This window comes from Artibeus jamaicensis, unplaced genomic scaffold, assembly GCF_021234435.1.
Source record: "Artibeus jamaicensis isolate MK-2021 breed Jamaican fruit bat unplaced genomic scaffold, CSHL_Jam_final contig_548, whole genome shotgun sequence".
Lineage (NCBI taxonomy): Eukaryota > Metazoa > Chordata > Mammalia > Chiroptera > Phyllostomidae > Artibeus > Artibeus jamaicensis.
Window position 1 is genome coordinate 20,815,894 of NW_026521883.1, and position 26,659 is coordinate 20,842,552.

General features: G+C 33.6%; 1 protein-coding gene across 3 annotated transcripts in view; it reads left to right on the plus strand.

Moving 5' to 3' along the window:
- TRPM7 (transient receptor potential cation channel subfamily M member 7) overlaps positions 1 to 26,659 on the plus strand; it is a 131,408-nt gene that overhangs the window by 74,176 nt on the left and 30,573 nt on the right. For 2 of the 3 annotated variants that reach the window (XM_037156468.2, XM_037156469.2), the window contains exons 13-26: positions 1,883 to 1,936; positions 4,495 to 4,635; positions 4,886 to 5,020; positions 6,060 to 6,340; positions 7,503 to 7,731; positions 8,848 to 9,003; positions 9,086 to 9,229; positions 11,445 to 11,573; positions 13,408 to 13,686; positions 18,687 to 18,861; positions 23,162 to 23,288; positions 24,384 to 24,568; positions 25,257 to 25,389; positions 25,928 to 26,643. In XM_037156468.2, coding sequence (XP_037012363.1) covers positions 1,883 to 1,936; positions 4,495 to 4,635; positions 4,886 to 5,020; positions 6,060 to 6,340; positions 7,503 to 7,731; positions 8,848 to 9,003; positions 9,086 to 9,229; positions 11,445 to 11,573; positions 13,408 to 13,686; positions 18,687 to 18,861; positions 23,162 to 23,288; positions 24,384 to 24,568; positions 25,257 to 25,389; positions 25,928 to 26,643 — 2,884 coding nt within the window. The remainder of the gene's footprint in view (positions 1 to 1,882; positions 1,937 to 4,494; positions 4,636 to 4,885; positions 5,021 to 6,059; positions 6,341 to 7,502; positions 7,732 to 8,847; positions 9,004 to 9,085; positions 9,230 to 11,444; positions 11,574 to 13,407; positions 13,687 to 18,686; positions 18,862 to 23,161; positions 23,289 to 24,383; positions 24,569 to 25,256; positions 25,390 to 25,927; positions 26,644 to 26,659) is intronic. The other variant, XM_053670115.1, reaches the window with a different exon arrangement.

Genomic DNA, 26,659 nt, shown 5'->3' on the forward strand with positions numbered 1-26,659 from the left:
TAACATTAAAATAAAAGCTCTTAAAATATAATTTTAAAAATTAAAAAAAATGAAAGCTATTATAAAACAAAAAAATAAATATACAAATAAAATCAGTTTCATTAGTAAGGCAAGTACTTCTTTTAATTGTATAACTCGGTTATTAGAATAATAGTTCAGCATCAATTTATCGATATAACTTTTTAATGTTTAAGGGATTATAACTTTTTGGTGTCAGAGTCCTATAACATAAAAATTACTGAGGACCTCAGAGACCTGTTTCCAAAGAGGTTTTGTTTATATGTATTGATAACTGACCATATTAGAATATAAAACCAAGAAATCTTAAAAACATTTGTTAATTTGTATTGTATTTAATAACTCCATTACATGTTAACATTAGAACATAGGTTTTAAGAAAGCAAATTAGTGAGGAGAGTTGAATAATTTTATGGTTTCATGGATTTCTTTAATGTCTGATTTCATGGAAGGCAACTAGGTTCTCATATTTGGTTTTGAATTTAAACCTATGGTATCACACATCAAGCCTCTGGAAATTTTTACCGAACACTGAGATGAGAAAATGCATATGACATCTTAAAATGTTTCTGAAAATACTTTTGATGCCCTGAACCTCCTGAAAGGGTCTTGTGAGAGATTCAGAGGTTCCTGGATCACACTTTAAGAACTGCTGTGTTAAAGTGTACTTACTTTATACTAAGAGGTTATAATTAATGAGTAAATATTAATGGTTAAGATAAAATAGAATTCTAAAAATTGCATTTTTATGTGATTATATACTGTTAGAGCAAATACAGTAAAACTTTATAATACCTAAATAATATGAAACACTACATATTAACTTGGAAGACATTTAGTTTTTAAAAGTTAACACATGGAGGAGTGTGGGCAGAAAAACTAATGGATAGACTGAATATTGTACAAAGACAGCAATGTGAGGCAAAATATATCTTATGTACATATCCATTATATTCATGTTTAAATATACAGAATTTGAAAGCCAAGAATATCAAAGAATAAAGTGTTTTAAAAGAAATAATAGGTTTCTCCGGTTAGATTTGACATCTGTTATCAAGTATATGTGATCAAAATGGAAAAGTTGATTGCACTGAGTACTATGATAACCTTATAAAAAATTAACAATACAACAATGGAAGAAAAATCCCATTTGCTGTTTCTTTTAAACAATGTATTTAAAGTACTGAAAATAAATCTCTTCATTTGTGCTGTATTGAATTCATTTCAATAAATTTCAGATGGGTCAAAACACTGTTTAAAACCTTTAGAATACATTTTTGGCTCAGTTACCTCTGTCTTGATGGATGACATACACTTATGGGTGTTTTTTCAAAATAGGATACCATCAGAATAAGATTATTGTGAAAAGGAGACTTCTGTTTAGTCTCACAGCATACATAAGTGGAATAAAGATAGTAGGGAAAAGATAACATACATAAATGTTAGAAGTTTGTTATCCAAAATATTTGAAGTATTGATACAACTTGATGATTGGTGGCAGAAATAAGTACAGAAGTTTTAACAATAAAGAGAATGTACACTTCCAATATGAATGAAAGAAATGTAAATTAAAGATAATTGTGAAACTTACAGTGTTCGCATGACTTCTAGAAAGCAAAGAGTTACATACTGTTACGTAAGTAAAAATGTAAGAAAAATTATATATTTTCTTTAAGGTACATATGACAGAATGAAATGGTTATATTATTTTTTGTGTCCCATTTTAGGAACAGAGCTTATTTACCCAAAATCAGTATAATTTGTGCAAGTGGTTTCCTAAAAGTTCTATAGCTAACAAAAAGGGGAATGGTTTTCATTATTTAGAAGAAAATAATAGTTAACTCAATTTTCTTTCTTCTTAAAGAAACAAGGTCCAACTAATCCAATGCTATTTCATCTTGTTCGAGATGTCAAACAGGTGAGATTTTTTTCGAAAAAATGTTATCTAAAATAATTATAGTTCATCTGATTCCAAAAGACATTTAAACACATTTAAAAATTGGAATAAAATGAAATTTTTAGAACAAAATTAAATAAGGACTGAATATGTGATAACATAGAATTAAAGAGCTTGATATATCAGAAATCAAGAAAAAGGAAAGTATGAAATGATGACCAACTTCCCTGAGCTTCTAGTCATCTGAGATTATTGTGAATTTCATAATGTTCATTGTTTTGTAAAGGAAGATCATTGGTAGAATGACTGTATCATCTTTCTCTGTGTTCAGAAGAAATTTGCTCATGGGGCAAATAAAGGACATTGAATATGAGGACATTGAGGGAAGTACTGGGTTGTGATCTTCATGGACAATTTTGCCAGCAAAGATGCGAAATGTATGCCTCTGTGCAGCTGCTCTCCCTTCTCCCTCCCCTCTCTCTCTTTTTTAAAGATTTTATTTATTTATTTTTAAAGAGGGGAAGGGAAGGAGAAAGATAGGGAGAGAAACATCAGTGTGTGTTTGCCTCTTGAGTGTCCCCTACTGGATACCTGGCCTGCAACCCAGGCATGTGCCCTGACTGGTGACCCTTTGGTTTGCAGGCTCGCACCCAATCCACCTATCCGCACCAGCCAGGGGCCCTCTCTCTTTTTAAATATATGGTATTGATTGTGACTGAATGAAATTATTACATTGTCATGGTCATAAAGCCATTTTGTGGTGACTAAATTTGATGCACTCAGAATCGTGTTTTCTTCTATTGGGATTCTCTATGAATTAATAATACTTTCAAATATTTATTTTAAAAATTATAGCCATTTAAATTATTGGTATCAGTTTTATTTTACTAGATGAAAAAGTACTTTTAATTAATGGAAAAAGTTTCTGAACTAAAATGCTTGCTTTCTAGAATTCTTCAGTCAGGCTTTTACTTACTATTAAGTATGAGTATACTATTTAAAAACTGAAAAATAAAGATAGAAGTTAATTTTCTGTGTTTTGTAGCACAGGCCTATCACATGGGAAGAACCTAGACTTTATTATATTTAAAAATACTTTTCTTTTTCAATTTTTACTTCTGTTTTTCTTTATAGCTTGATTGAACTGTATTTTATTACTGTAATATTAATCCATTTAAAGTGTATCATTCAGTGGTTTTGGTTATATTCCCAGGGTTGTAGGGCCATTACCACAATCTATCTAATTTTAGAGTATTTACAGTATCCCAAAAAGTAACCCTGTGTGCATGAGCAATCAGTCCTCATTCCTGCCCCTTCTCTACTACCTGCTCAAGGCACTGTTAATCTATGGATTTGCTTATTCTGAACATTCCACATTAAATTTTTGTTGTTTAAATAATTAAAGCTTTTTTACTTTTCCCAGGAAGCTTGAGCAGTGGGGGAGACCTTTAGTCTAGGGAGTTTCTAAGAGGCATTTGCACTATGATTTACTTATGTAGGCTAGCAGAAAGAACTGCAGTAGTTAATTATTTTTATACCAGTCGGTATAGTAATAAGCCCAATTTTTTTATTTTCTTAAGTGAAAAGCTCTTAAAGACAGTAATTATTTTCAGATTCAAATTAACAAGTTGAGCTTTATACAAGTTACTTATATAGTTTAAGAAATTACTTAAGATTTTTAGATAACTTACTTTATTTTCCTTAATTTAAATATTTCCCATTTCAGTGGACTCATACCAAAATGGTATTTGTCATATCTTTAAAAACTAAATGTCATACATAAAATTCTCAATCATAAAGCATATTTTTGAGGTTTCTTAATATAATAAAATTTTTTATTTAAGGTGGACATTTTAAAATTAATTTTTAAATCAGAGGTTTAAAAAGTATAGAATGTTCTAAATTTATAAAATTATAATTAGGGAAATGGAAAGAATAATGATAGTAGGAAGGCAGAATTAGTTAACAAATATAAATCATCAGCCCTGGTGGTGTGGCTCAGTGGATTGAGCATGGCCCTGCAAACTGAAAGGTCACCTGTTTGATTCCCAGACAGGACACATGCCTGGGTTGCAGGCCAGGTGTCCAGTTGGGCATGTGCAAGAGGCAATCCATCAATGTTTCTCTCACACATTGATGTTTCCCTCTTTTTCTCCCTCCCTCTCCTCTCTGTAAAAATAAATAAAAATAAAATGTTTTTTAAAAAGAAACATAATTAATTTTTATAGCATTAGTTTTGCAGGAAAATGGTATTTATGATATATGCCACAGTTGACTCTTAGGAGTTCTTTTGCCTCCACATGTGAAGTATTAGGGCAGTGAAGACCAAATTATCTTTCTACTGTAAACCACACTTCTATCCTGAACCACAACCTTCAGACTTCAAACTTCATAATCCCTTTTTCTTACAAAAGAAAGAGAAACAGATCACTCCTTTCTACTATAAAGGTAGCTGCTGGAAATCTAAGCTTTCTATAACAAGTAAATATTTGTCATTTTGGAGAGTAGGCACATTTCTAGGCATTGTGTGGAATTAATGAGAAATACTATCCGTTTTTAAAATAATATTTTGTTTCCAGGGAAATCTTCCTCCAGGATATAAGATCACTCTAATTGATATAGGACTTGTTATTGAATATCTTATGGGAGGAACCTATAGATGCACCTACACTCGGAAACGTTTTCGATTGATATATAATAGTCTTGGTGGAAATAATCGGGTATGTAACTTTTGTGGGAAGTCTATATATGTGTTCTAAAATTAACTCACTCACTTTAAAGTTAAAAATTACTTATATTTGAATGGTTAAAGTAGTATTGTAAATATTTTGGAATTGATATCCTGAACAAGACATATTTCTCGTGTGTGTGTGTATGTACACACTTATACATAATATAAATTCATTCTCGAATTTTTGTAGCATATCAGTAAATTTAAATCTGTAAAAATGAATAAGCTTTCATTTTCAGAGGTCTGGCCGAAACGCCTCTAGCAGCACTCCGCAGTTGCGAAAGAGTCATGAATCTTTTGGCAATAGGGCAGATAAAAAGGAAAGAATGAGACACAATCACTTCATTAAAACAGCACAGCCCTACCGACCAAAGGTATTTAAGTATTACACTTTCTGGATTTTGTTCTTTCTAAATTACTGAGTGTTCTGAAATAAAAAAAACTATTTGTTATTATTAAGAGTTGTTTTATGTTTTAGATATATTTTTGATTCTTCATTTTCTCATATACGAAAAGATACTCATTGTGAGTTAATGATTCTGTTAAGGTCTTCATTTTTTAAATTTTTATTTTGAGAGTGTGTTTATTAAAGCTAGGGACAGTAAGGGCCTAGGATAAAAGAAACAACAGACGAAAAACTATACGGGCCTACTTGGGGCCTCCAGAAACGTTATGGGAAAGAAGTGAGCCAAAGCGGGGGCTGCCATCAGCTCCCTGGAGAGGGGATCTTGGAAATGGGTTCAACATGTTAGCCCCAGATGAGCTGCCACTACCCAGTGCCCCTGTGGTTGCAAGTCTCATGGGATCCCTTATGAGTTTAGAAGATGCAATGCCTGCGGGGGAAGATCAGGGGAAGGGAAGGGCATGAGCACACTCCTAGAAAGGGGGAGCATACCACAACCAAATCTTTTAAATGTTGTTTTGGTAAATATTTAACTGCCTCCTTTTATAACATTTTTGCTTGATTAACAGCATGAAAGACAAGGATGCTAATGAAAATTTTTCATTAAAATTATATTTTATTTCATATTAGTTGCAATATTTAGGCCCCCCTTCTTCTACTTTATTGTTGACTCTATTACAAACATGTCTGTGTCCATTATCCCTGCTTTACCCACTTCCACCCAGCCCCTACTCCTACCCTTCCTTCCCTCTGGCCATCACCACATATGTTGTCTATGTCTATAGGTTATACATATATATAGGCCCTTTCTTTAATCTTGGCAAACTTTGTTATAAAAGTGTTTGTTTTTGGAAATGCCATTTCTAAAAATGAATTTTGAGCTATAATATAAATAAGGTATATAAAATTTATACTATTTAATATGTACAGTTATATGAAGTTGAATACTAGCACAAAGGAGATTGGTAATTCTCATGTGAATTAATAATGAGCTTTATTTTTCTGTAAAGGTTGATACATCTGTGGAAGAAGGAAAGAAGAAAAGAACCAAAGATGAAATTGTAGATATTGATGATCCAGAAACCAAGCGCTTTCCTTACCCACTTAATGAACTGTTAATTTGGGCTTGCCTTATGAAGAGGCAGATCATGGCCCGTTTTTTATGGCAGCATGGTGAAGAATCAATGGCTAAAGCATTAGTTGCCTGTAAGATCTATCGTTCAATGGCCTATGAAGCAAAGCAGAGTGACCTTGTAGATGATACTTCAGAAGAATTGAAACAATATTCCAAGTAAGTTATATTTTACCACTTGGGACATTTTTAAAATAAAAATAAATCACATTTAGTGAAGGTTATAGTGCCCTGGACTGAGTGGAGGGTATATAATTTTATTGGTATAGTTAAGAGAAACCCACTTTTAAAAATTTAGAAAGAAACTTTGCTGCTTATGCTTTATTCAGAGGAGATTATTGTTCACATTTAAAGTTAAAAATTCAGCAAGGAAGAAGAAATTACAGAAGCCCATTTAATAATTGCACATAATAGCAATTAGATTATTAGACTAGTTGCATTTGAAGTGGTAAGGAAAGGAAAGAAGAAAGCGAGGTTTAAACTATGTTCTAAGGAGATGGATTCTACTGAAAGGGCATCTCAGATGGTGGAGCTACCTGTGTAGAAGAATGAAACAGTTTACAGAAGTTTGTAGTTCACTCAGAGCACTAAGGGAACAGTAAACTGATAAGGTAGTTTCTGGGAAGCCTTATGATTGAGAATAGGACCTCCTTTACCCAGAATGAGCTGACATTGGAAAAGGCTAAGAGTTGTTATTGAAAACAACTTAAGCAGGGATCCTATGATTACTAAGTGGAGATTTAAGATCCAGGTATTTTTCATGATTAGGTTAGTCTGTATTCACATTATTCCTTTCTACTGGATAATAGTTCTCACCCAAGGACATTTTTTTTTCATTGATTTGAGAGAGGAGGAAAGAGGTAGACATCGATGTGATAGAGAACCATCGATTGGTTACCTTTTCATATGCACCTTGATCAGGATTGAATCCTCAATGTTTTAGTCTACAGGATGACACACCAACCAGTTGAGCCAAACTGGCAAGGGACGTACCAGTCCTTTTCTGTTTGAAATAACTATATAGAAAAATTTTGACTGAACATTGTTAGATTACATTTATTTCCATGTCCAGGGAAAGTGCTCTGGAGTCATCTTTTCAGTCTTGTTTTTAATGTGACATATTTTAATAGTTTTTGATTTCCACATAGTGGTGGATATCTGAAAACATAGAGTTACTGTAATTCTATTGCCTCACAATTCTGTAAGTGTATGTGTGTGTGAATGTATTAAAAAATAAAATGTGTTATTAATGAATTTAAAAATAGTAGTTTAAAACTGCAATTTGGTAAAATTAATATGTTTGGCTTTTATCTTTTGATAGTGATTTTGGTCAACTAGCAGTTGAATTACTAGAACAATCCTTCAGACAAGATGAAACCATGGCTATGAAATTGCTCACTTATGAACTAAAAAACTGGAGTAATTCCACCTGCCTTAAGTTAGCAGTTTCTTCAAGACTTAGACCTTTTGTAGCCCACACCTGTACACAAATGCTGTTGTCTGATATGTGGATGGGAAGGCTGAATATGAGGAAGAATTCTTGGTACAAGGTATACCTTAGAAATAGTTTGATATAAAGTATGTAATTAGATGAAAAAAATCAAACAGGGGAATTAGCCCAGATATATAGTAAAATACTTTGATTTACGCAGGTGGTGGGGGTGGTGGTCTTGGCATTTTATCTGATGTGACATGAAGTGTCCTTTTTCTCCTCCTGTTCTTCATGCTGAATCCTTTTCCAGTGTGGTGTATAGTATAGTGATTGTTGTCCCTATGTGAACCAGAAGCCTGAGGCCAACAGATGGAAGTATGGTGTTGACAGCCCTGAGCAGCCATGAACAATGTTGCTGCTTTATAAAAATATGATTCCCAAGTTCTAAGATTTCGGACCTATGTACTAACTTAATAATCTGTCACTTTTAATTTTTTTGAAGTATTTTGGATACACCTGTTTTTATGGTCAAGAATGTGTGTTAAGTGTTGGCTGGTACTTCCGGTTTCATCGTAGTGAGAGATATTACTTTAAACTCTCCTTTTTGTTATTTTATGTCTTAAATAAGGTACAGAAATACAGAAGGCAGAAATCAGGCAAGTAGAATCAGGCAATCATTGGCCACTATAAGTAGATAACAAATACTAATCATCTACTAAAAATAATGGTGAAAAATTAACTGTTAGAAACCTTGATATGCAATTACAGTGTCTTCGTGCTTTATGATTTTTCAGATAATACATAGAATTCTAGAAATTACCATTTTGTACAGAGGCACAAGCTGAGTAATTCTGTTAAGACATGGAATACTTACAAAGAGACTTAAGATAAAATTAACCACACAGCAACTTTATTAGTCTTGAATTTTGTTTAAACAGAAATTTTCTCAGTTGATTGTAATTGATTTTTTTAAGGACAAATCTTTAATTATGAAATCTTTTCTATACCGTCATCTCATAATATCCCAATGTTTTTACTCCTTCAAACAAATCAACCTGGGCCTCTTTAAATGTAGTATGTAAGTAAAAATTAAGTTTTGGGGTTTTTTCCCTGTGTAACACCAGGTGCAAACGGCTAACTAATAATAAAGATATTTAACATTTTATTGTTTGTATTATATTCTTGAAAGTTATTAATTTTAAAATGTGAATTTATATATTTCTGAAATTTTTAGGTCATATTAAGCATTTTAGTACCACCTGCCATATTAATGCTAGAATACAAGACTAAGGCTGAAATGTCCCATATTCCACAATCTCAAGATGCCCATCAAATGACAATGGAAGATAGTGAAAACAACTTTCAAAATGTAATGGAAGACATCCCTATGGTAAAGAGGAAAAACGTTATTAAGTGAATATAAATTTGTTGTGAGTAAATGTACATATTTATAAGTGTTATTTTTATTTTAGGAAGTGTTTAAAGAAGTAAGAATATTGGAGAGTAATGAAGGAAAGAATGAAATGGAGATACAAATAAAATCAAAAAAGCTTCCAATCACACGAAAGTTTTATGCCTTTTATCATGCACCGATTGTAAAATTCTGGTTTAACACGGTATGTTTTTAAACTGTATGAGCATAATGATTTAAAAAAATAGGCTTTAGTGGCCCTGGCCTGGTAGCTCACTTGGTTAGAGTGTCATCCTGATGCACCAAAGTTGCAGGCTCCATCCCCAGTCAAGGCACATAGAAGAAGCAACCAATGAACAAATAAACAGGTGGGAAAACAAATCATTGTTTTCCCACTCTCTCCTTTCTTTCTTTCTTTCTTTCTTTCTTTCTCCATCCCCCCCACCACATGCTCTGTGCTCTCCCCATCCCTGTCTCTCCACCCCCATACCCGCTCTCTAAAATCATTAAAATTTAAAAATATATATTATAGGCTTTAGTAGACCTTGAGTTCATACTAATCTTGATGAAAATTAGATCACTAAAAAACCATTTTTCATTTAAAAGTGCAGTAAGATCGGCTTAGTTCCATACAAATTGATGTCATATTGAGTGATAAAAAATAAATCTTAGTTCTAATTGGAATTAGTTGTAATTGGAACCCGAAATTTACTAACCATGTAGTAAACATAAACCTTTTTTAAGTAGATAACAAATATTAATCATCTATTAAAAAGATTGGTAAAGATTAATCAAAGGAAACTCTAATACACAATTACAGTTTCTTTGTGCTTTAGGATTTTTGCATATACTGTTAAAATTTTGGAAGTAAGCCTTTCTTGCAGAATTGATGGTGAAAAGTAATCTAGATAACTCATATAGTTTTATTTACCAGTAATATAATAGCTTGTATCTTAATCATAGAACACTGCATTTGATTATGTGCCCCATAATTGGCTTTTCTCTTTCTTTATGGAAGAACAGATTTTACTGTCGGGCATATATGTCCAAAGAGGGATGGACTCATCTGAAGAAACACATGAGATTGCCCCTTATACTCATACACTGGGGCTGAGCAAATGAATTTTTATTCTCCTTCCCCAGAAAACTCTATCAAGTTTTAATTTTATTTTTGTTGTTTTTCATTTTTGTCATCAGACTTTTTAAGAATTACAAAAGTATACAAATAGCCCCATGATAAGATGAACATTTGAGAATCTGTTCCTTCAAGCATTGCTTTTGCAACCACACACTTGCCCATTAACGTAAGACTAATTCATTACATTTCTTTTTCAATATGGACATTTTCTTGCTCCATCTTGTTAAGATGTTGAAATTGCACATCTGAAGTACCTTACTTAATCCCCCAAATTCTGCCCTTACTAATGGAAAAAATGTAGGTTTCTTAGTTTGCATTCATGTGAATGACTATTTAAAAATGGATAACCCAGGTGGCTACAGGAAATTCTCTTCTCTTTATTTATTACAGTTTACTGTCCTACCATGGCTTAAAATCATGGATGTGGCTTGCTTTAAGACTGGTAGACCCCTGGCTGGTGTAGCTCAGTGGATTGAGCATGGGCCTGCGAACCAAGCAACCACGGTTCGATTCCCAGTCAGGGCACATACCTGGGTTGCAGGCCAGTTCCCAGCAGGGGACACACAAGAGGCAACCATACATTGATATTTCTCTCCCTCTCTCCTTCCCTTCCCCTGTAAAGATAAATAAATAAAATCTTTAAAAAAAAAAAAAGACTGGTAGAGATAAGGAGAGTAATGAGAGGATTCTTACAATTGTTCAAGGGTCATTGAGTCTGGGTTTTCCTCTGAAACTAAATGATTATATAGATGTTAACATACATAGACTATGTCACCTGCATATAATCTTTTTTAAGAGTCTCAAAAGCAGGGTTTTTCTTTCTGAGGGAAAATGCTTTTCATATTGGTTTCTATTTATTTCTTGGGATTTCAACCTCAGTGATTGGGAGCTAGGGAAAAAATAGTTGTCTTTCCTAGGAATACTGTTTCATGGGGCGGGGAGAGGCAGTTAGTGTGCTTCTTATGATGGCAGTGAAGTTCTATGGTAAATTTAATATATTATGATAAACCCTGGTATTACAAAGTTGTTCCTATGGGAATTACTAAAAAAGGAGTGAAGTTGTAAAACACATTTATACTCTGGTGATTGATTATATTTTGATCGATAAATGCACTGTCTGCACTGAAGAGTAACTTCTAAAACTATTCTAATGATTAAAGCATGGAGATAGTTCACAGGAGCTCTTTTGGTCTCTTATTTTGTGTAGGCTTGAAATTTTCATAGTAAAAAAGTTTATTTTGTAATAAATTTTATTTATGTCTTGTATTTTCTTTTTTGTTAGTTGGCTTACTTAGGATTTCTGATGCTTTATACATTTGTTGTTCTTGTACAAATGGAACAGTTACCTTCAGTTCAAGAATGGATTGTTATTGCTTATATTTTTACCTACGCTATTGAGAAAGTCCGTGAGGTATGTCTTTTTTCTGCCTGTAACTTGGTATATATGGATATATATATTATATGTACATGGTAGATATTGTATATGTGGAGGATGTTTTGTTTGGGGTATGTATATGGGCATATGTTATTTTATATGTCATCATTTCAGTAGGTGATAACTTTGTAGGGGAATAACTTTATAGTAGAACATGTTTATTTTTGCTGTTCGGAAAATCAGGGCAAAAGAATAGAGATCAATGTGGTGTGAACTTTGTTACGAATTACAAAGACAATGCTTTGTCTCAGAAACATAGCTTAAATCTGTTTTTGCTTTATTTTTTCAATATTCATATTTACACTTTCTGCCACTGCTCAAAAAGGATTAAATATACGTATAGCCAATCAGGTAAATAAGTTATAAATTATTATCTTGCTCTTGTATGTCACTGCCCACTTACGTGTATTTGTTACCCATTGAATTGTCATGCCTATTTAGATCTCTGTGTCTGAGCTTTCAATTTAAATTGCAGATTTCTAACATTCTGATTTTAGGGAGAAAATGCTTTTTCTTCAAGTTTTATACTTTCCATTCAAACTAGTAACTGCATAAGTGTTGTTTTATAACATATTTACTTAATTATTTCTGAATTATTTTATGTCTGCTACATTTAGAGAATATGTGAAATTGTGAAAATAAATAGAAGGCATTGTACTTACCCAGCCACTTGGGTATTATAAGAATTTATCTTGTTAAATAGCTTATTGTGCATTTTAAATTTCTCCAAGCGCCATGGTTCAATATGTTTATGAAATCTGTTATTATACTACCATGTTCAAAGAAATTAAGTTGTTACATAATAAAATCAAGTTTCAAGGAATTCTTCTAAATGTACATTCATAGAACAGTTCTGCAGGATTCATCCAGGGGTGTCCAGCCCATGGGCCACATGGCTATGAATGTGGGTCCAACACGAAATTGTAAATTTACATAAAGCCTTTTTTTTTTGCTTATCAGTTTTTGTAGTATTTGTATATTCATTGCCCAAGACAACTCTTCTTCCCCTGTGGCCCAGAGAGATGGAAAGGTTGGATACCCCTGCTAGATAGTACAGGCGTACCGTGGTGATACTGCAGGTTCGGTGGTTCCAACCCACTCTAATACAGTGTCTCTCTCAATAAAGCGAGTAACAATCTTTTTGCTGGTAAGGGGTCTTGCCTTCAATTTGTGAAAAAATGCAACACCTATAAAGCCAGTAAAGCAAAGTTCAGTGAAAGGAGGTATGCCTCTAATAAAAGTAGTTGGCTGCAATAGGGAAGAGACTTAATTGGCTAAGGGAGAAAAGTGAAAGGGAGACTTCAGTATTTACTTTATCATACATTATGATTTTGAAGATAGAAAAGTATTGTCATTTCCCACAAAATATTTTTTAAACCTTTATATTCAAGGGAAGAGATTAAGACAGATACTTAAACCTTGCAGTTATTTAGTTTCTGCAAATAAAGCACGTTTGGAACATCCAGGATGTTCTAGAGTTTGTTTCATTGAAAAACAAAACAACTTTTCAAAGTATTTCATATTCCAGTTTAGAGAACTGTGTTCTAATTCAAGATTTTCAGCTTCGTAGTTGGTTGAGCAGGCCATTTGTGGGGTTTTTTTCCCTTGTGTATAAAATAAGGATAAGTAGTATCTGTCTTTGATATCACTGTGACTTGTCTTGGTGATGAGATGCATCATCAAATGCCAAGATGATCAAAAATACTTTGAAATACCAAAAGATAGAAAAACCTACTCTAATACTATAATTGAATGCTATTACACATTTTATTAGGACTAAATTGATTAAACTTTTTTTTTTAACCTTTAGATCTTTATGTCCGAAGCTGGGAAAATAAGCCAGAAGATTAAAGTGTGGTTTAGTGATTACTTCAATATCAGTGATACAATTGCCATAGTTTCTTTCTTCATTGGATTTGGACTCAGATTTGGAGCAGAATGGAACTTTGAGAATGCATATAATAATCAGGTTTTTCTGGCTGGAAGATTAATTTATTGTCTTAACATAATATTTTGGTATGTGCGTTTGCTGGATTTTCTAGCTGTAAATCAACAGGCAGGACCTTATGTAATGATGATTGGAAAAATGGTAAGTTGACACAGTTTTACATGAACCAGAGAATGTTTTCATGTTTATTTGCTTCATATTCCAAATTAACCATTCCTAAGAATATTAACTTTAGAAGAAAATATTTTGATGAATATGGTTGAGGGTGGGAAACATTTTATCTTGAATTGCTTTAATTTCTAAATGCTATGGAATATTTGAGGTAAGAATAAAAAATATAAACTTATCTCCAATCTGAATTTCTTTTTACCCTTACTGCCCCTACCCTCAATCAATCTATTATCATCTGGCACCTGTAGTAGTCTAGTAGTCTATTTACTCATAACTACTCTGGTTTATCTTCAATCTACATTATAGGTAGAGTAATTATTTCAAAACGCAAATCTGAATATGTCATTTACCTTTCTTAAAAATTTTTAAAATATTTTTGCATTATTCTTAGAGATCAATCAGTGTGCTTAATGAAACCCATAAGCCCTGCCCAGTTTGACTGTTTGTTCTCCCTTCCTACCTCCCTCTCTTTCATCTTTTCCTCGTGTAATAGTTTTGAGGTAACTGTATATTGACATGCAGTTATAAGAAGTAATTACAGAGAGATCTGTGGACCTTTTACCCAGTTTCCTCCAGTAGTAACATCTTCCTTGCTTTCTTTTTAAGTCTCATCTCTTCCCATTTTAGGCTTTCTGTTTGTGCCTACTCAGACAGGGTTAACCTGTTAGAGTATCATAGTTCATCTTCTTTCTACCTGGAATGTTCACCCTCATCTACACTCAAACACTTAAACTTAGGTTTATACTTCAGATCTTAACCCCAACACAAGTTTTTTTCAGGGAAGGTTTTTTTTTAATCTCTTCTAGCTAGATATTTGTATAATTATATTTGTATAATTTTATGGGGACTCTTGTTTTTTTTCTTCATGTCTCACTTTATTTTAAATAACACTCTTATTGGTATATTTATATTCATCACTAGGCTATAAACTCTTTGGATTAGGAACCTTGTCTGATTTTGGTCAGCTCCATATCTCCAGTACTTATCACAGTACCTACCACATAGTAGATTCTCCATAGTAACAGTTGTTGGTTGGATTACAACCAACAAAGCCATTACAAATAGAGGGAAAAAAACATAAAAACGCTGAACATTCATTTTAGTAGGTTGATTCTTAAGATTTTTTTCTTATTTTTATATCAGATTATAAATTAAAAAATGAATTTTTAAAAAATTTTTATTGATTTGAGAAAGAGAAACATTGACTTGTTCCACTTATTTATGCAATCATTGGTTGCTTTTTAACTATGCTCTGACTGGAAATCAAACCAACAATCTTGGCATATCGGGATAACATTCTAACCAACTGAGCCACCTGGCCAGGGCATTCACCAAGTAGTTTTTAATGTTTATTATACTTTCACTGCTATGCAAGATATGCAACAAGTATTACGATCTTGCCTCTGAACTTTGTGAAACTCTCTTTTTTGACTTTACCAATCCTGTAGAAATTGTATAATCTAAGTTGAGGAGCCAGACCTACACAAAGTATTTTAGGAAATCATATGAGATGTCAGTAAGCTCTCAGCGCTGCTTATTGATTACATTAATGAGTAGGGGATATAGGAGTTTATGGGAAGAGATAAATATGTGGAGGTGCTTATAAAACCAGTGGGATTCAGCTATTCTCTGAAAGCTTAAGAGAGGATATGAATAAAAGGAAACATCCTGTCTGGAACTTCTTTTATGATGAGGAGTAGTTAGCAGTCACATTGAGTAGACAGGGTATAGCCTCGATTATATGAAACACTGAAAACTGGGACTTTAGAGGAGGAAAATATAGGGGAAACCATTGAAGAGTTCTGTCCCTCTCTCCGATTTGATTTCTTTTCCATAAAAGGAATAAGCTGACATTTCTTTGTGTTTCCTCATCTTTTTGGAGTAACCTTTCGAAGTATGGATATTGAAAGCAACCAGTCAGGTTGTTCATTATGATGATGATTTTCAACTAAGTGGAGTAGTCCAAACAATCTCATAAGTATTTCCCATTCTCAGCTCCAATCCACCACATAATCTTGTCCCATTATTAACATACTTTGCAAGATAATGCCAGCTAAAAAAATACTACTATAGTTTGTGTTTTTAGTTACCTCTTTCCTCCCATATTCATGGATGCAAGCAATTTTTTTAAGTTACATCCAGATCACCTAATCTTTTCCTGATGTAGTATGCCCAGTATTTTGTTCTTTCCCATAGGCTTAACCATCCGGCAGTTTTTGTTTTTTAAATGTAGACATTAGGTTTAATGTGCAAATCTTTATACAGTGAACTAAACAATGTAAAATGTATTGTGTCTACTCCTGCCATAAACATTTTCAGTGGTGAGAAATGCAAACTCTATTAATACTGTTGCTTTTATAAATGTATTTTTTCTTATTCTAAAATTACGATTCATTGTAGAAAATTTTAGCAAATACAAACTAGTATCCAGAGGCATCCACTATTAACAGTTTGATGTAGGTGTACCTTTCCACCCTTTGCGACATACATTCGAATCATGTCTTTGTGTCAAACTTCATGCAAATAAATGTGTGTAACAGTTTTATCAAAACAGGCCTATACTGTATATGCTATTACTCAGTTCTTTTTAAATACCTGCTTTCTTATTTAAAAAAAAATCTTCTAGAGTTTCTGAAACCCTTTCTTTTAGTCTTGTAAAAAATAGCTGTCTTCTCAATTAAATTTATCTTCCTAGTAACCCAGCTAGCTCATAGGATTATCAGCATTACTTTGCATCATGAAAACAAGATTTAAAATTTTTTTAAATATGAAGTTTTATTATTACATTTTCTTTTTCATGTTACACATTTCCCTCCAGGATAATGTGTCCTACTCCCTCCTGTGAAGACTTGCTGTTTATTCTTTGTCACATTAAAGAAGTACTTGTTATTCATCCACTTTCCATAGTGTATTTCCAGAAAATGTAGAGTAGTTACAGCTTGTGGGAAATAATTGGTTTTAGCCTAACTTTTTAGTGTGTAAAGTGTTCCACCTGTCATTGTCTATCAGATTATTTAGTGATTTAGTGGTATCAGGTTAATCCAGTGGTAAGGTACAGTAAGTGAGAGGTGTAGGGAGTATGAAAGTGAAAGTGGACAGCCATAATAAAAGATGGAACTGGGAACAGTAGAGGAAGCCAAGAGAAAGTAGAGCTATCCTGATTTTTGTTTGAATCTTGCCTCTGATGTACTCCCAATACTCCCACCAGCAATTCTGTCCCAGTTATAGGGTACAGATTTTGGATATAGCCATACAGATTTTGGTTTTATTTTGAAGTTTGACTTGCCTGGGCTTTTAAAAAGACATTATAGAGGAATGTTTGGATTCCAAAATATATCACATGCCATGAATAATTTTTTATGAATTCCAAAATATATCACATGCCTTTTAAAATCTTTTATCCCAATATTTTGTTCATTGAGGATATGCATTCTCTCAGTTATCTTCAGATGCTCTAAGAAGGCATTATGACTGTTTTAAAAATGAGAAAATGGAATGTTGGGGAGTATTAGGACCCTTTGATTGCAAGTCACAGAGGGTCTTAAAAAAGAAATTTGTTGACAGGTCTAACAGAATTTTAAAGATAAAGGATCAAGTCTAAATTATACATAAATAAATATTTTATAATTATTCTATCCAGTGTAGACTTACTGTCCTCTTTACCTTTCACATTCCTGGCTTCCATTTCTACTCTCACTATGTATTCATTTTTAAAATATATGAGAAAATAATAATTTTTAGGTTGACTTATATTATTGCAATAATTGTTGGTTCACAGATCATAGTATAGATTTATTGTAAATGTAGTCTCTTGATTTTTATGGGCGTCCTCCAGTAGATTATTATTTATGGATGAATATTACACATTGTAAAAATGAGACAACATTCACTGTTTTGCATCTAAATTCTGAGCACTGTGCACCTAAATAAGTAGATAGAAATTAAAGTTTTATTGTGGCACTTCACTTAAATCCTGAGTAGTGATGCCAAAATTTACATTGTGATTTAACAATAAAAATCAAATTTTAGTGATTTAATTGGTTATACAGTTTAGTTTGTCTCTTTCAGTTGTTTTTTTTTTTTTTTTGAAAGGAAAAGAATTATAAACTACCTGACGTGCAAATGGAATTGTTAAGCAGATATTGGTATTGTTTCTTGTTTCCAGCACCCACACTGACAATCCAGTTCGTTGTTTTGCTCCTAGGAGCTTTGGGTTGTTTTGTTTTTTTTTTTAAATTTAAATCAGTTTTACATTCTAATTGTTTAAATTTTTAAAAATTTATTATTTTTTTTAGAGACGGGGAAAAGAGAGGGAAACACTGATCAATTTGTCCCCAAGAGATCCCCAACTGGGGAACCTGGCCCACAAACAGGCATGTGCCCTGACTGAGAATTGAACTGGTGGTGCTTGGGTCCATGGGCTAGTGCTCGATCCACTGAGCCAAACCAGCCAGGACATGCTCCTAGGAGGTTTTTATAGCCCAGGACAAGGCACCATAATAGGGTTCAGTATGGGTGAGAAGAATGCCTTTTTTTGTTTCATTTTGTTTTTGATGCAGTGGGCAAAGGACAATTAGTAAAGGAGGTAGAAAAGAGAGTCTATACCCAGTGTATAGGAACAGAGCAGTTTTAGGGAAGAACGCTTATGAGAATAGGTTCCTTGAATCAGTCCATGTGCCTGCTGTTCTTTAAAATCTTCATGGACTCCAGACAGACTCCAATTAGAACAAAAAATATGATACAGTTCATTATATAAAAGATGTCCATGACTTGCCTAGCTTCACAGATCAATTTTTACATAATTTCCTTGCTTGAGGTTTATTATATAGTAATGTTCCCGAACACTAATATTATGAATAAAAGCCTCAAATATTATATTTACCTATTAGAACATTAGACACTATTTTTTAAAGATTAATATTGTTGTGTTTAAATTTCCAAGTATTTTAACAGTGTGTATTTTTCAACAGGTGGCCAATATGTTCTACATTGTAGTGATTATGGCTCTTGTATTACTTAGTTTTGGTGTTCCCAGAAAAGCAATACTTTATCCTCATGAGGAACCATCTTGGACTCTTGCTAAAGATATAGTTTTTCATCCATACTGGATGATTTTTGGTGAAGTTTATGCATATGAAATTGATGGTAAGGATTTATGTTTACAAATTTATCTTTTGGTTATTTTATGTTTTAAAATCAGAACTGCATTATGGTAATATTATATATTTTCATAAATCAGACTAATACTAGCCTAACCCCTCCCAAAATACATTAGTTAATTCCAAAAGAAACATAACAAAAATTAATTTAAAAAAGTATTTCAGAATTTTTTGAGTTACAAATTGTAGAAACAAGGCCAAAAATGGCTCACACAATAAGGACATTATTAGCTCACATAACAAAGTTTAGAGGTAGAGCAGTCTCGAAGATTTCCATTCATAGTTAAGGATGTCTTTTCTTTCTCTTCCCATTGCTCTGTAATTGCAATGTATGATTCATACAGGGAAACCTGTTTCCTTCATAATTAGGAGACTCTGTAACTAGTAACAGGAAGAAAAGAGACAATTGTTTTCTATTGTACTCTTTTTTTTAAAGTATATGTTATTCATTATGCTATTACAATTGTACCATTTTTTTTCTTCCCTTTATTCCCCTCTTCTGTACACCCCCCTTCCAACCAGCATCCCGTCCCCTTAGTTCATGTCCATGGGTCGTAAATATAAGTTATTTGGCTTCTTCATTTCCCATACTATTCTTAACCTCCCTGTCTATTTTCTACCTACCATCTATGCTTATTATTCCCTGTACCTTCTCCCCCATTAACCCCCCACCTCCTCTCTGCTGATCATCCTCCATGTGATCTCCATTTCTGTGATTTTGTTCCTGTTCTATTGTTTGTTTAGTTTGGTTTTGTTTTTGTGTATTTTTTTTTGGTTGAGTTGTTGATAGTTGGGAGTTTGTTGTCATTTTACTGTTCATATTTTTGATCATCTTCTTTTCCTTAGATAAGTCCCTTTAACATTTCATATAATAAGGGCTTGGGGATGATGAACTCCTTTAACTTGACCTTATCTGGGAAGCACTTTATCTGCTTTTTCATTCTAAATGCTAGTTTTGCTGGATAGAGTAATCTTAGATGTAGGTCCTTGCCTTTCATGACTTGGAATACTTTTTTCCAACCGCTTCTTGCCTGCAAGGTTTCTTTTGAGAAATCAGCTGATTGTCTTATGGGAACTCCTTTGTAGGTAATTGTCTCCTTTTCTCTTGCTGCTTTTAAGATTCTCTTCTGTTTAATCTTGGGTAATGGAATTATGAGGTACCTTGGTGTATCTTCCTTGGGTCCAACTTCTTTGGGACTGTCTAAGCTTCTAGGGCTTTTGGAAGTCTGTTTCCTTTGTCAGATTGGGGAAGTTCTCCTTCGTTATTTTTTCAGAAAAGTTTTTCATTTTTTGCCCTTCCTCTTCTTCTTCTGGCAAGCCTATGATTCAGATGTTGGAACATTCAAAGTTGTCCCAGAAATCCCTAAGGCTCTCCTGATGTTTTTGAATTCTTGTTTCTTCCATTCTGGTTGAATGTTCCCAGAATGTTTCTTCCTTCTGCTCCAAATCATTGATTTGAGTTCTGGTTTCCTTCCCTTCACTGTTGGTTCCCTGTATATTTTTCTTTATTTCACTTTGCATAAATTTCAACTTTTTCCTCTATTTTGCAACCATACTCAACCATTTCTGTGAGCATCCCAATTATCAGTGTTTTAAACTATGCATCTGATAGGTTGGCTATCTCTTTGTTGCTTATTTTTCTGGAGTTTTCATCTGTTCTTTCATTTGGGCCACATTTCTTTGTCTCAAAGTATCTGTTAACGCAGTAAAGGGTGGAGTCCTAGGTAATTTGCTAGGGCAGGGCAACGTACTTCACGGGGTTGTGGTACTGTATATGGAGAATTGGTCAGAGAGGGACCAGCGCTGCTTGCTCCGCTCTCAGCCGGCTGTCAGTCACTTCCCCCACTACCCACAAGCAAATTGTGTCCTGGTGCTGATTCCAAGATGGGCGGGTTTGTGTACATTCTAAGACCCTGTGGGTCTCTCCAACTAACTCTCCTGTGAGGCTGGGAATTTCTCCTTCCACCTCAACCTCCACTGGTTTTACAGCCAGAGGTTTTGAGGCTTTCTAGCTTTCTTTTCCCATGCTGGAACCCTGGGTTTTGCAGTCTGTCACGCTCCCCAGTTGTTCCAGTTTATCTGCATGTAAATGGGGGACCACCTGATTCACCAGCCATCACCTCACTCACCCAGTCCTTCACCTGCTTCCTTGCTTAGAGTCCTTTCCTCCCCTGCTCCCCATCTCTGCCCCTCCTACTGGTCTGGATGAATGTTTCTTTAACTCCTTGGTTTTCAGACTTCCCATACAGTTCAACTTTGTCATTTCTGGTTGTTTTTTTTTTAGTTGGTTGTTGTCCTTTTGTTTGTGCAAGCAGGCAAAGTGTATCTACCTATGGTTCCATCTTGGCTAGAAGTCTCTCCATTGTACACTTATGCAGCGGTGGGGGGATCCCTTTTTCAGAAGCTTCTTTTGAACATGTTCTTTCATTTGCTCAAATTGCCTTCAATTCCATTTGCTCTGAATTAGGGAGGGAAAGTGTAATGGTATTGTATTGATTAGTTTAGGCCAATCATGGTGGATTGGATAAACTCTTGAATTACAAAAATCAACTGTGAATACATTCTCTGCATAAGGTAATAGATTTTTTGTTTGTTTTAATTAGACTAGATGACTTGTGAACCTAGGTGATGTAGCCAACTTTCAGGGATGTTCTTCTGCTGACCTTCACATCTGGGCTGTAGAATCTTTATTTTGTTAGCTCTCTCTTCACCTCTCTTTCTCTCTCCCATCTTACTTTGCTTCTTTCTCACCCTGTACCTGTGTACCTGTGTACCTGTGTTGTTCTCTACTCATCTGTTTTATAGTTGATTAGGTTAGGGGATGGCCAGAGAGCGATAATCAGTTGTTATCCTATGTTATTAAAACAAGGTGAGGTTTTATGAGCCTGGCCATATTTTGTGTTTAATGGCTTCCTGTTCAGTCCTTTCCAGGTTTTTATTGCTGTTTCTCTCATTTGTGGAATCTAATGAATGAATTGAGGAAAATGGAGATAGACTCATAGATGGAGAGCAGGGCAGCTGTCGGGGGGTTAAGGTGCAGAGGGATTAAACAAAAATGAAAAAGGACTCATGGACATGGACAACACTGGTGATTGCTGGGGTGACGGGTATAAGGGGATTAAATCATAATGGAAAAATATAATAGACTTAAAAAAATGAAAACAGTAATAAAAATGATACAAAATTTGTCACATTCATGATTATTTAATTCCAATTCTTGCCTGCTTAAATTGATTTTAGCCCTGGCTGGGTGGCTCAGTTGGTTGGAGTGTTGTCCCATACACCAAAAGGTTGCAGGTTTGATTCCTCGTCAGGGCGCATACCTAGGTTTTGGGTTTGATCCTATATCTGGGTGTCTACCAGAGGCAACAGATCAATGTTAATATCTCACTTTGAAGTTTCTTTTTCTCTCCACCCCTTCCTCCCTCTAAAATCAGTAAACATATCCTCGGGCGAGGATTTTTTAAAAATTGATTTTACTTTTTTCTCGTAACTTTGTACTGGGTATTAAAGCTCTTGCTCTTCTTGTATTTAGCTGTATTCTGACTTCAGAAACATTTCCGGTGGGGATAATGAAAGCAAGGAATTCAGATCTAATCATTGTATTTTGGATGGGCATTTGAACCACTCCTTAAACCCTCTTTTGTGACATAGTAAGATAAACTCAGTAATCTTTATGTTTGTAAATTGACTGTGAGTTTACCATACTGTCTGCTCAGTTATTTTGCTTTTGGAAATGCTACAGTGTGGCTGCATCTGGGGATATTATTCTCCTCAGTGCTCCTCAAGCTAAACCCTACCTTTAAGATTAGACATAACTCAAAAATATATTTCCTTGCCCCGGCTGGTGTCGCTCAGTGGGTTGAGCTCTGACCTGCAAACCAAAAGGTCTCTGGGTTGATTCCCAGTCAGGGCATATGCCTGGGTTGTGGGCCAGGTCCCCCTTTGGGGGCATGTGAATGTCAGCCAACAGATTGTATCTCTCCCACATTGATGTTTTTCCCCCTCTCTTTTTTGTTCCCTTACTCTCTCTCTCAAAATAAATTCATAAAATATCTTGAAATATATATGTATTTCCTTGCCTGGAATAGAGTGGTACCCATATTCCTCACAAATTTCTTCTGTGTTAGAATACTTTTAAGTTGGTGTTCCTGCAGGTACCTGCCCAGAACTTTTGCTAGAATCTGTAAAACAGATTTATACGTAATCAGAACTTTCTTTATACAACAAATACTCATTAGAAGCAGTTGATGGTGAATTACTATATTTTTTTTTTCTTTCTTAAGTGTGTGCAAATGATTCAGTCGTCCCTGCAATCTGTGGTCCTGGCACGTGGTTGACTCCATTTCTTCAAGCAGTCTACCTCTTTGTACAGTATATCATTATGGTCAATCTTCTTATTGCATTTTTCAAGTAAGAATTTTATTCAGTTGCTTGATGTAATGAGATCACTGAGTACACATGTCTACTCAATTTCAAGGAGATAAACTGAATTTTTATTCTAAAAATTGTATCAAGACTTTACTAAAATTATCTTTGAAATTTATAAACAAGGCATGCTTTTTTTAAATTAAATGAGTTCTAAATTTGAGACTTCATTATCTTTTAACATGCAGTTATTTTATAAATTTAACTATTTGGGGTTTTTACTAAGTTGCAAATGATGTGCATTCACTATAAGCAGAAAGGCAAATAAAAATTAATAATCACTTTCTTAATATTTTGTTATACATCTTTCTATAATTTTTATGAATATATATGAGCCATTTTTCTTTTCAAAACTAATAATTTTTGTACTTTTTAAAACATCCCACTTTAATAAATATCTCGTTTATTTTTAATGGCTACCTGGTATTGCATTATATAGGCTATTATTTTTTAAGCCAATAGATTATATTGCTCAATTTGGTTGTTTATAGTGTTTTGTTTACAAAACCACATTGTGATTAATTTTTTATCAGTTCTTAAGTAATCTTTAGAATGTTTTTCTAAAAAAAACTGATAATTTTTAATCCGTTCTTAAGTATTTCTTTAGAATGTTTTTCTAAAACTTTTTCTAAGAGTAGAACTGTTCAGTATAATTATTTTCAGGATTTTTTAAATTTAAGTTAAAATTGGCTCGTGTCTCCAAATCTTTGTCAGCACTAGATATATTATCTTTTTAATGGTTGTTACTTTGATAGTAACATAAACATAAAAGGATCATATTTTATTTGCGTGTACTTTGTAGCTACTAAGAATGAATATTTTCTTATGTTTTTTCATATATAATTTTAAATCTTAAAAATCATGTTTTCTGCCCATATTTCTGGGAGTTTGTAACCAAGACCCTCAACATATACTTGTTGATTGTAGTTTTTCCAGTTTTTCATCTGTGTATTAGTCTTATTTATGGTAGAGTATTCTTTTGAATTCTTGTTTAGAACAGAATTACATTTAAATCTTTAGCATTTAAAACTTTAAAATGTGATTAACTGTTTGTTTTATTTTCATTCTTTGTTATCCAAGCAATGTGTATTTACAAGTGAAGGCAATTTCTAATATTGTATGGAAGTACCAACGTTATCATTTTATTATGGCTTATCATGAGAAACCAGTTCTGCCTCCACCACTTATCATTCTTAGCCACATAGCTTCTCTGTTTTGCTATATATGTAAAAGAAGAAAAAAAGATAAGACTTCAGATGGACCAAGTAAGTAAAAGACATTAAAGCCAATATTTTGGGAGTTTTTGTTTTTTAGGCCAGTATTTTTATTTTATCACTTATCATTATTACACTGAAAGCAAAGTATTAATTTTATTTAGGTTTAATTGGTTAATGTTATTGTAAAAGATTTTGTTGAATTTGCCTAAAAATAAAAGAATTTTCAGCATAATACACTAGCTATAAAATTGAATTTTTTGAGCATGGCATCTCTGTTTTTGTAAAAATGGTGCACTAACACTTTTTGTTTTGTAAACCATTTTTGCTGCTTTGGGAACAATAATACTTCTAGTACATTCTGTACACTGCACAAGACTAATCACCATATCAAACTGCTTAAAATTTTATAATCCCTTTCTGTTCTACCTATTCAGTTTTTAAATTCCTCTACCTTGGTATGTGAGGGAGAGGTCTGTGAAAGATAATTTGGGCAAGAGTGTTTTATGGGGAAAGAAAATTAGGACAAAAGTGTCTGAAACTAGTCTGCTAAGATCACACTGTGATTAAAGAAAAGATTAGAAATACTTGTTAGTGTTTTAGAAATACAGCAATAAAAAGAGAAAAAAATTGCAGATGATGCTTATAATAGTCTTATGAACCCTGAGTAGTTCATGACTCATGACGTAAACTTCGATAACTTGATAGCCTTCGTTGATTTTTTCTTTTTCCTCTTTAGAACTTTTTTTAACAGAAGAAGATCAAAAGAAACTTCATGATTTTGAAGAGCAGTGTGTTGAGATGTATTTTAATGAAAAAGACGACAAATTCAATTCTGGTAGTGAAGAGAGAATTCGTGTCACTTTTGAAAGGTTCAGAAGCTCTTTAATTTTACTTGTTAGGTCAAGAGTGGATCCTTATAGTTATTAATGTCCCGTACATTGTTCAGTTTATGTTTGTCAAACAAGTAAGTTTAGTAATAGGTTTACATTCTGTATTTGGGGACAGTTCAGTTCAGATATTTCATGTAAGTCATTAAGTCAATCCTTTGTTATTTTTGATCCTTATTAACAAAGGGCAGAGAAAATATGTTTTAGTGGTCAAGAAGAGTAAGACCGTCATTATTTTAAATGATTTGTTTCTATTGGCTTTGCTGCATTCTGGAAGCTATAGTGTTTGTGTAGATACAATAATGATAGTGGAAATTTCATTTTTTATTATGATAGGATTAGCACAGGAGACATCTGAAATATAGAGTGTGCCTTTTAAACATAAGTAACCATACCTTATTTTATATTTTACTGTTTACATGCAAAATTTTTTCTTTTTACCATATTTATTGAAATTGCAAAAAGAATTCGTAAAACATTAATTTTCAGCATTTATAAAAAGCCTGTTTTTCCCCTACAGAGTAGAGCAAATGTGCATTCAGATGAAAGAAGTTGGAGATCGCGTCAACTATATAAAAAGATCATTACAGTCATTAGATTCTCAAATTGGCCATTTGCAAGATCTTTCAGCCCTGACTGTGGATACATTAAAAACACTTACTGCCCAGAAAGCTTCAGAAGCTAGTAAAGTTCACAATGAAATCACACGAGAATTGAGTATTTCCAAACATTTGGCTCAAAACCTTATTGATGATGGTCCTATAAGACCTTCTGTATGGAAAAAACACAGTGTTGTAAATACACTTAGTTCCTCTCTTCCGCAGAGTGGTCTTGAAAGTAATAATCCTTTTCTTTGTAATATTTTTATGAAAGATGAAAAAGATCCCCAATGTAACATATTTAATCAGGATTCACCTACAGTACCCCAGAGAAAAGAATTTAATTTTCCAGAGGCTGGTTCCTCTTGTGGTGCCTTATTCCCAAGTGCTGTTTCTCCTCCAGAACTGCGACAGAGACTACATGGGGTAGAAACCTTAAAAATGTTTAGTAAAAATCAAAAATTAGGCAGTTCACCTAACAACATACCACATTTATCATCCCCACCAACCAAACTTTTTGTTAGTACACCATCCCAGCCAAGTTGCAAAAGCTGCTTGGAATCTGCTACCAAAGATCAAGAAAATATTTGCCCTAAAGCTGCAGAAGGAGATAATATAGAATTTGGAGCATTTGTGGGTAAGTATGACAAAAT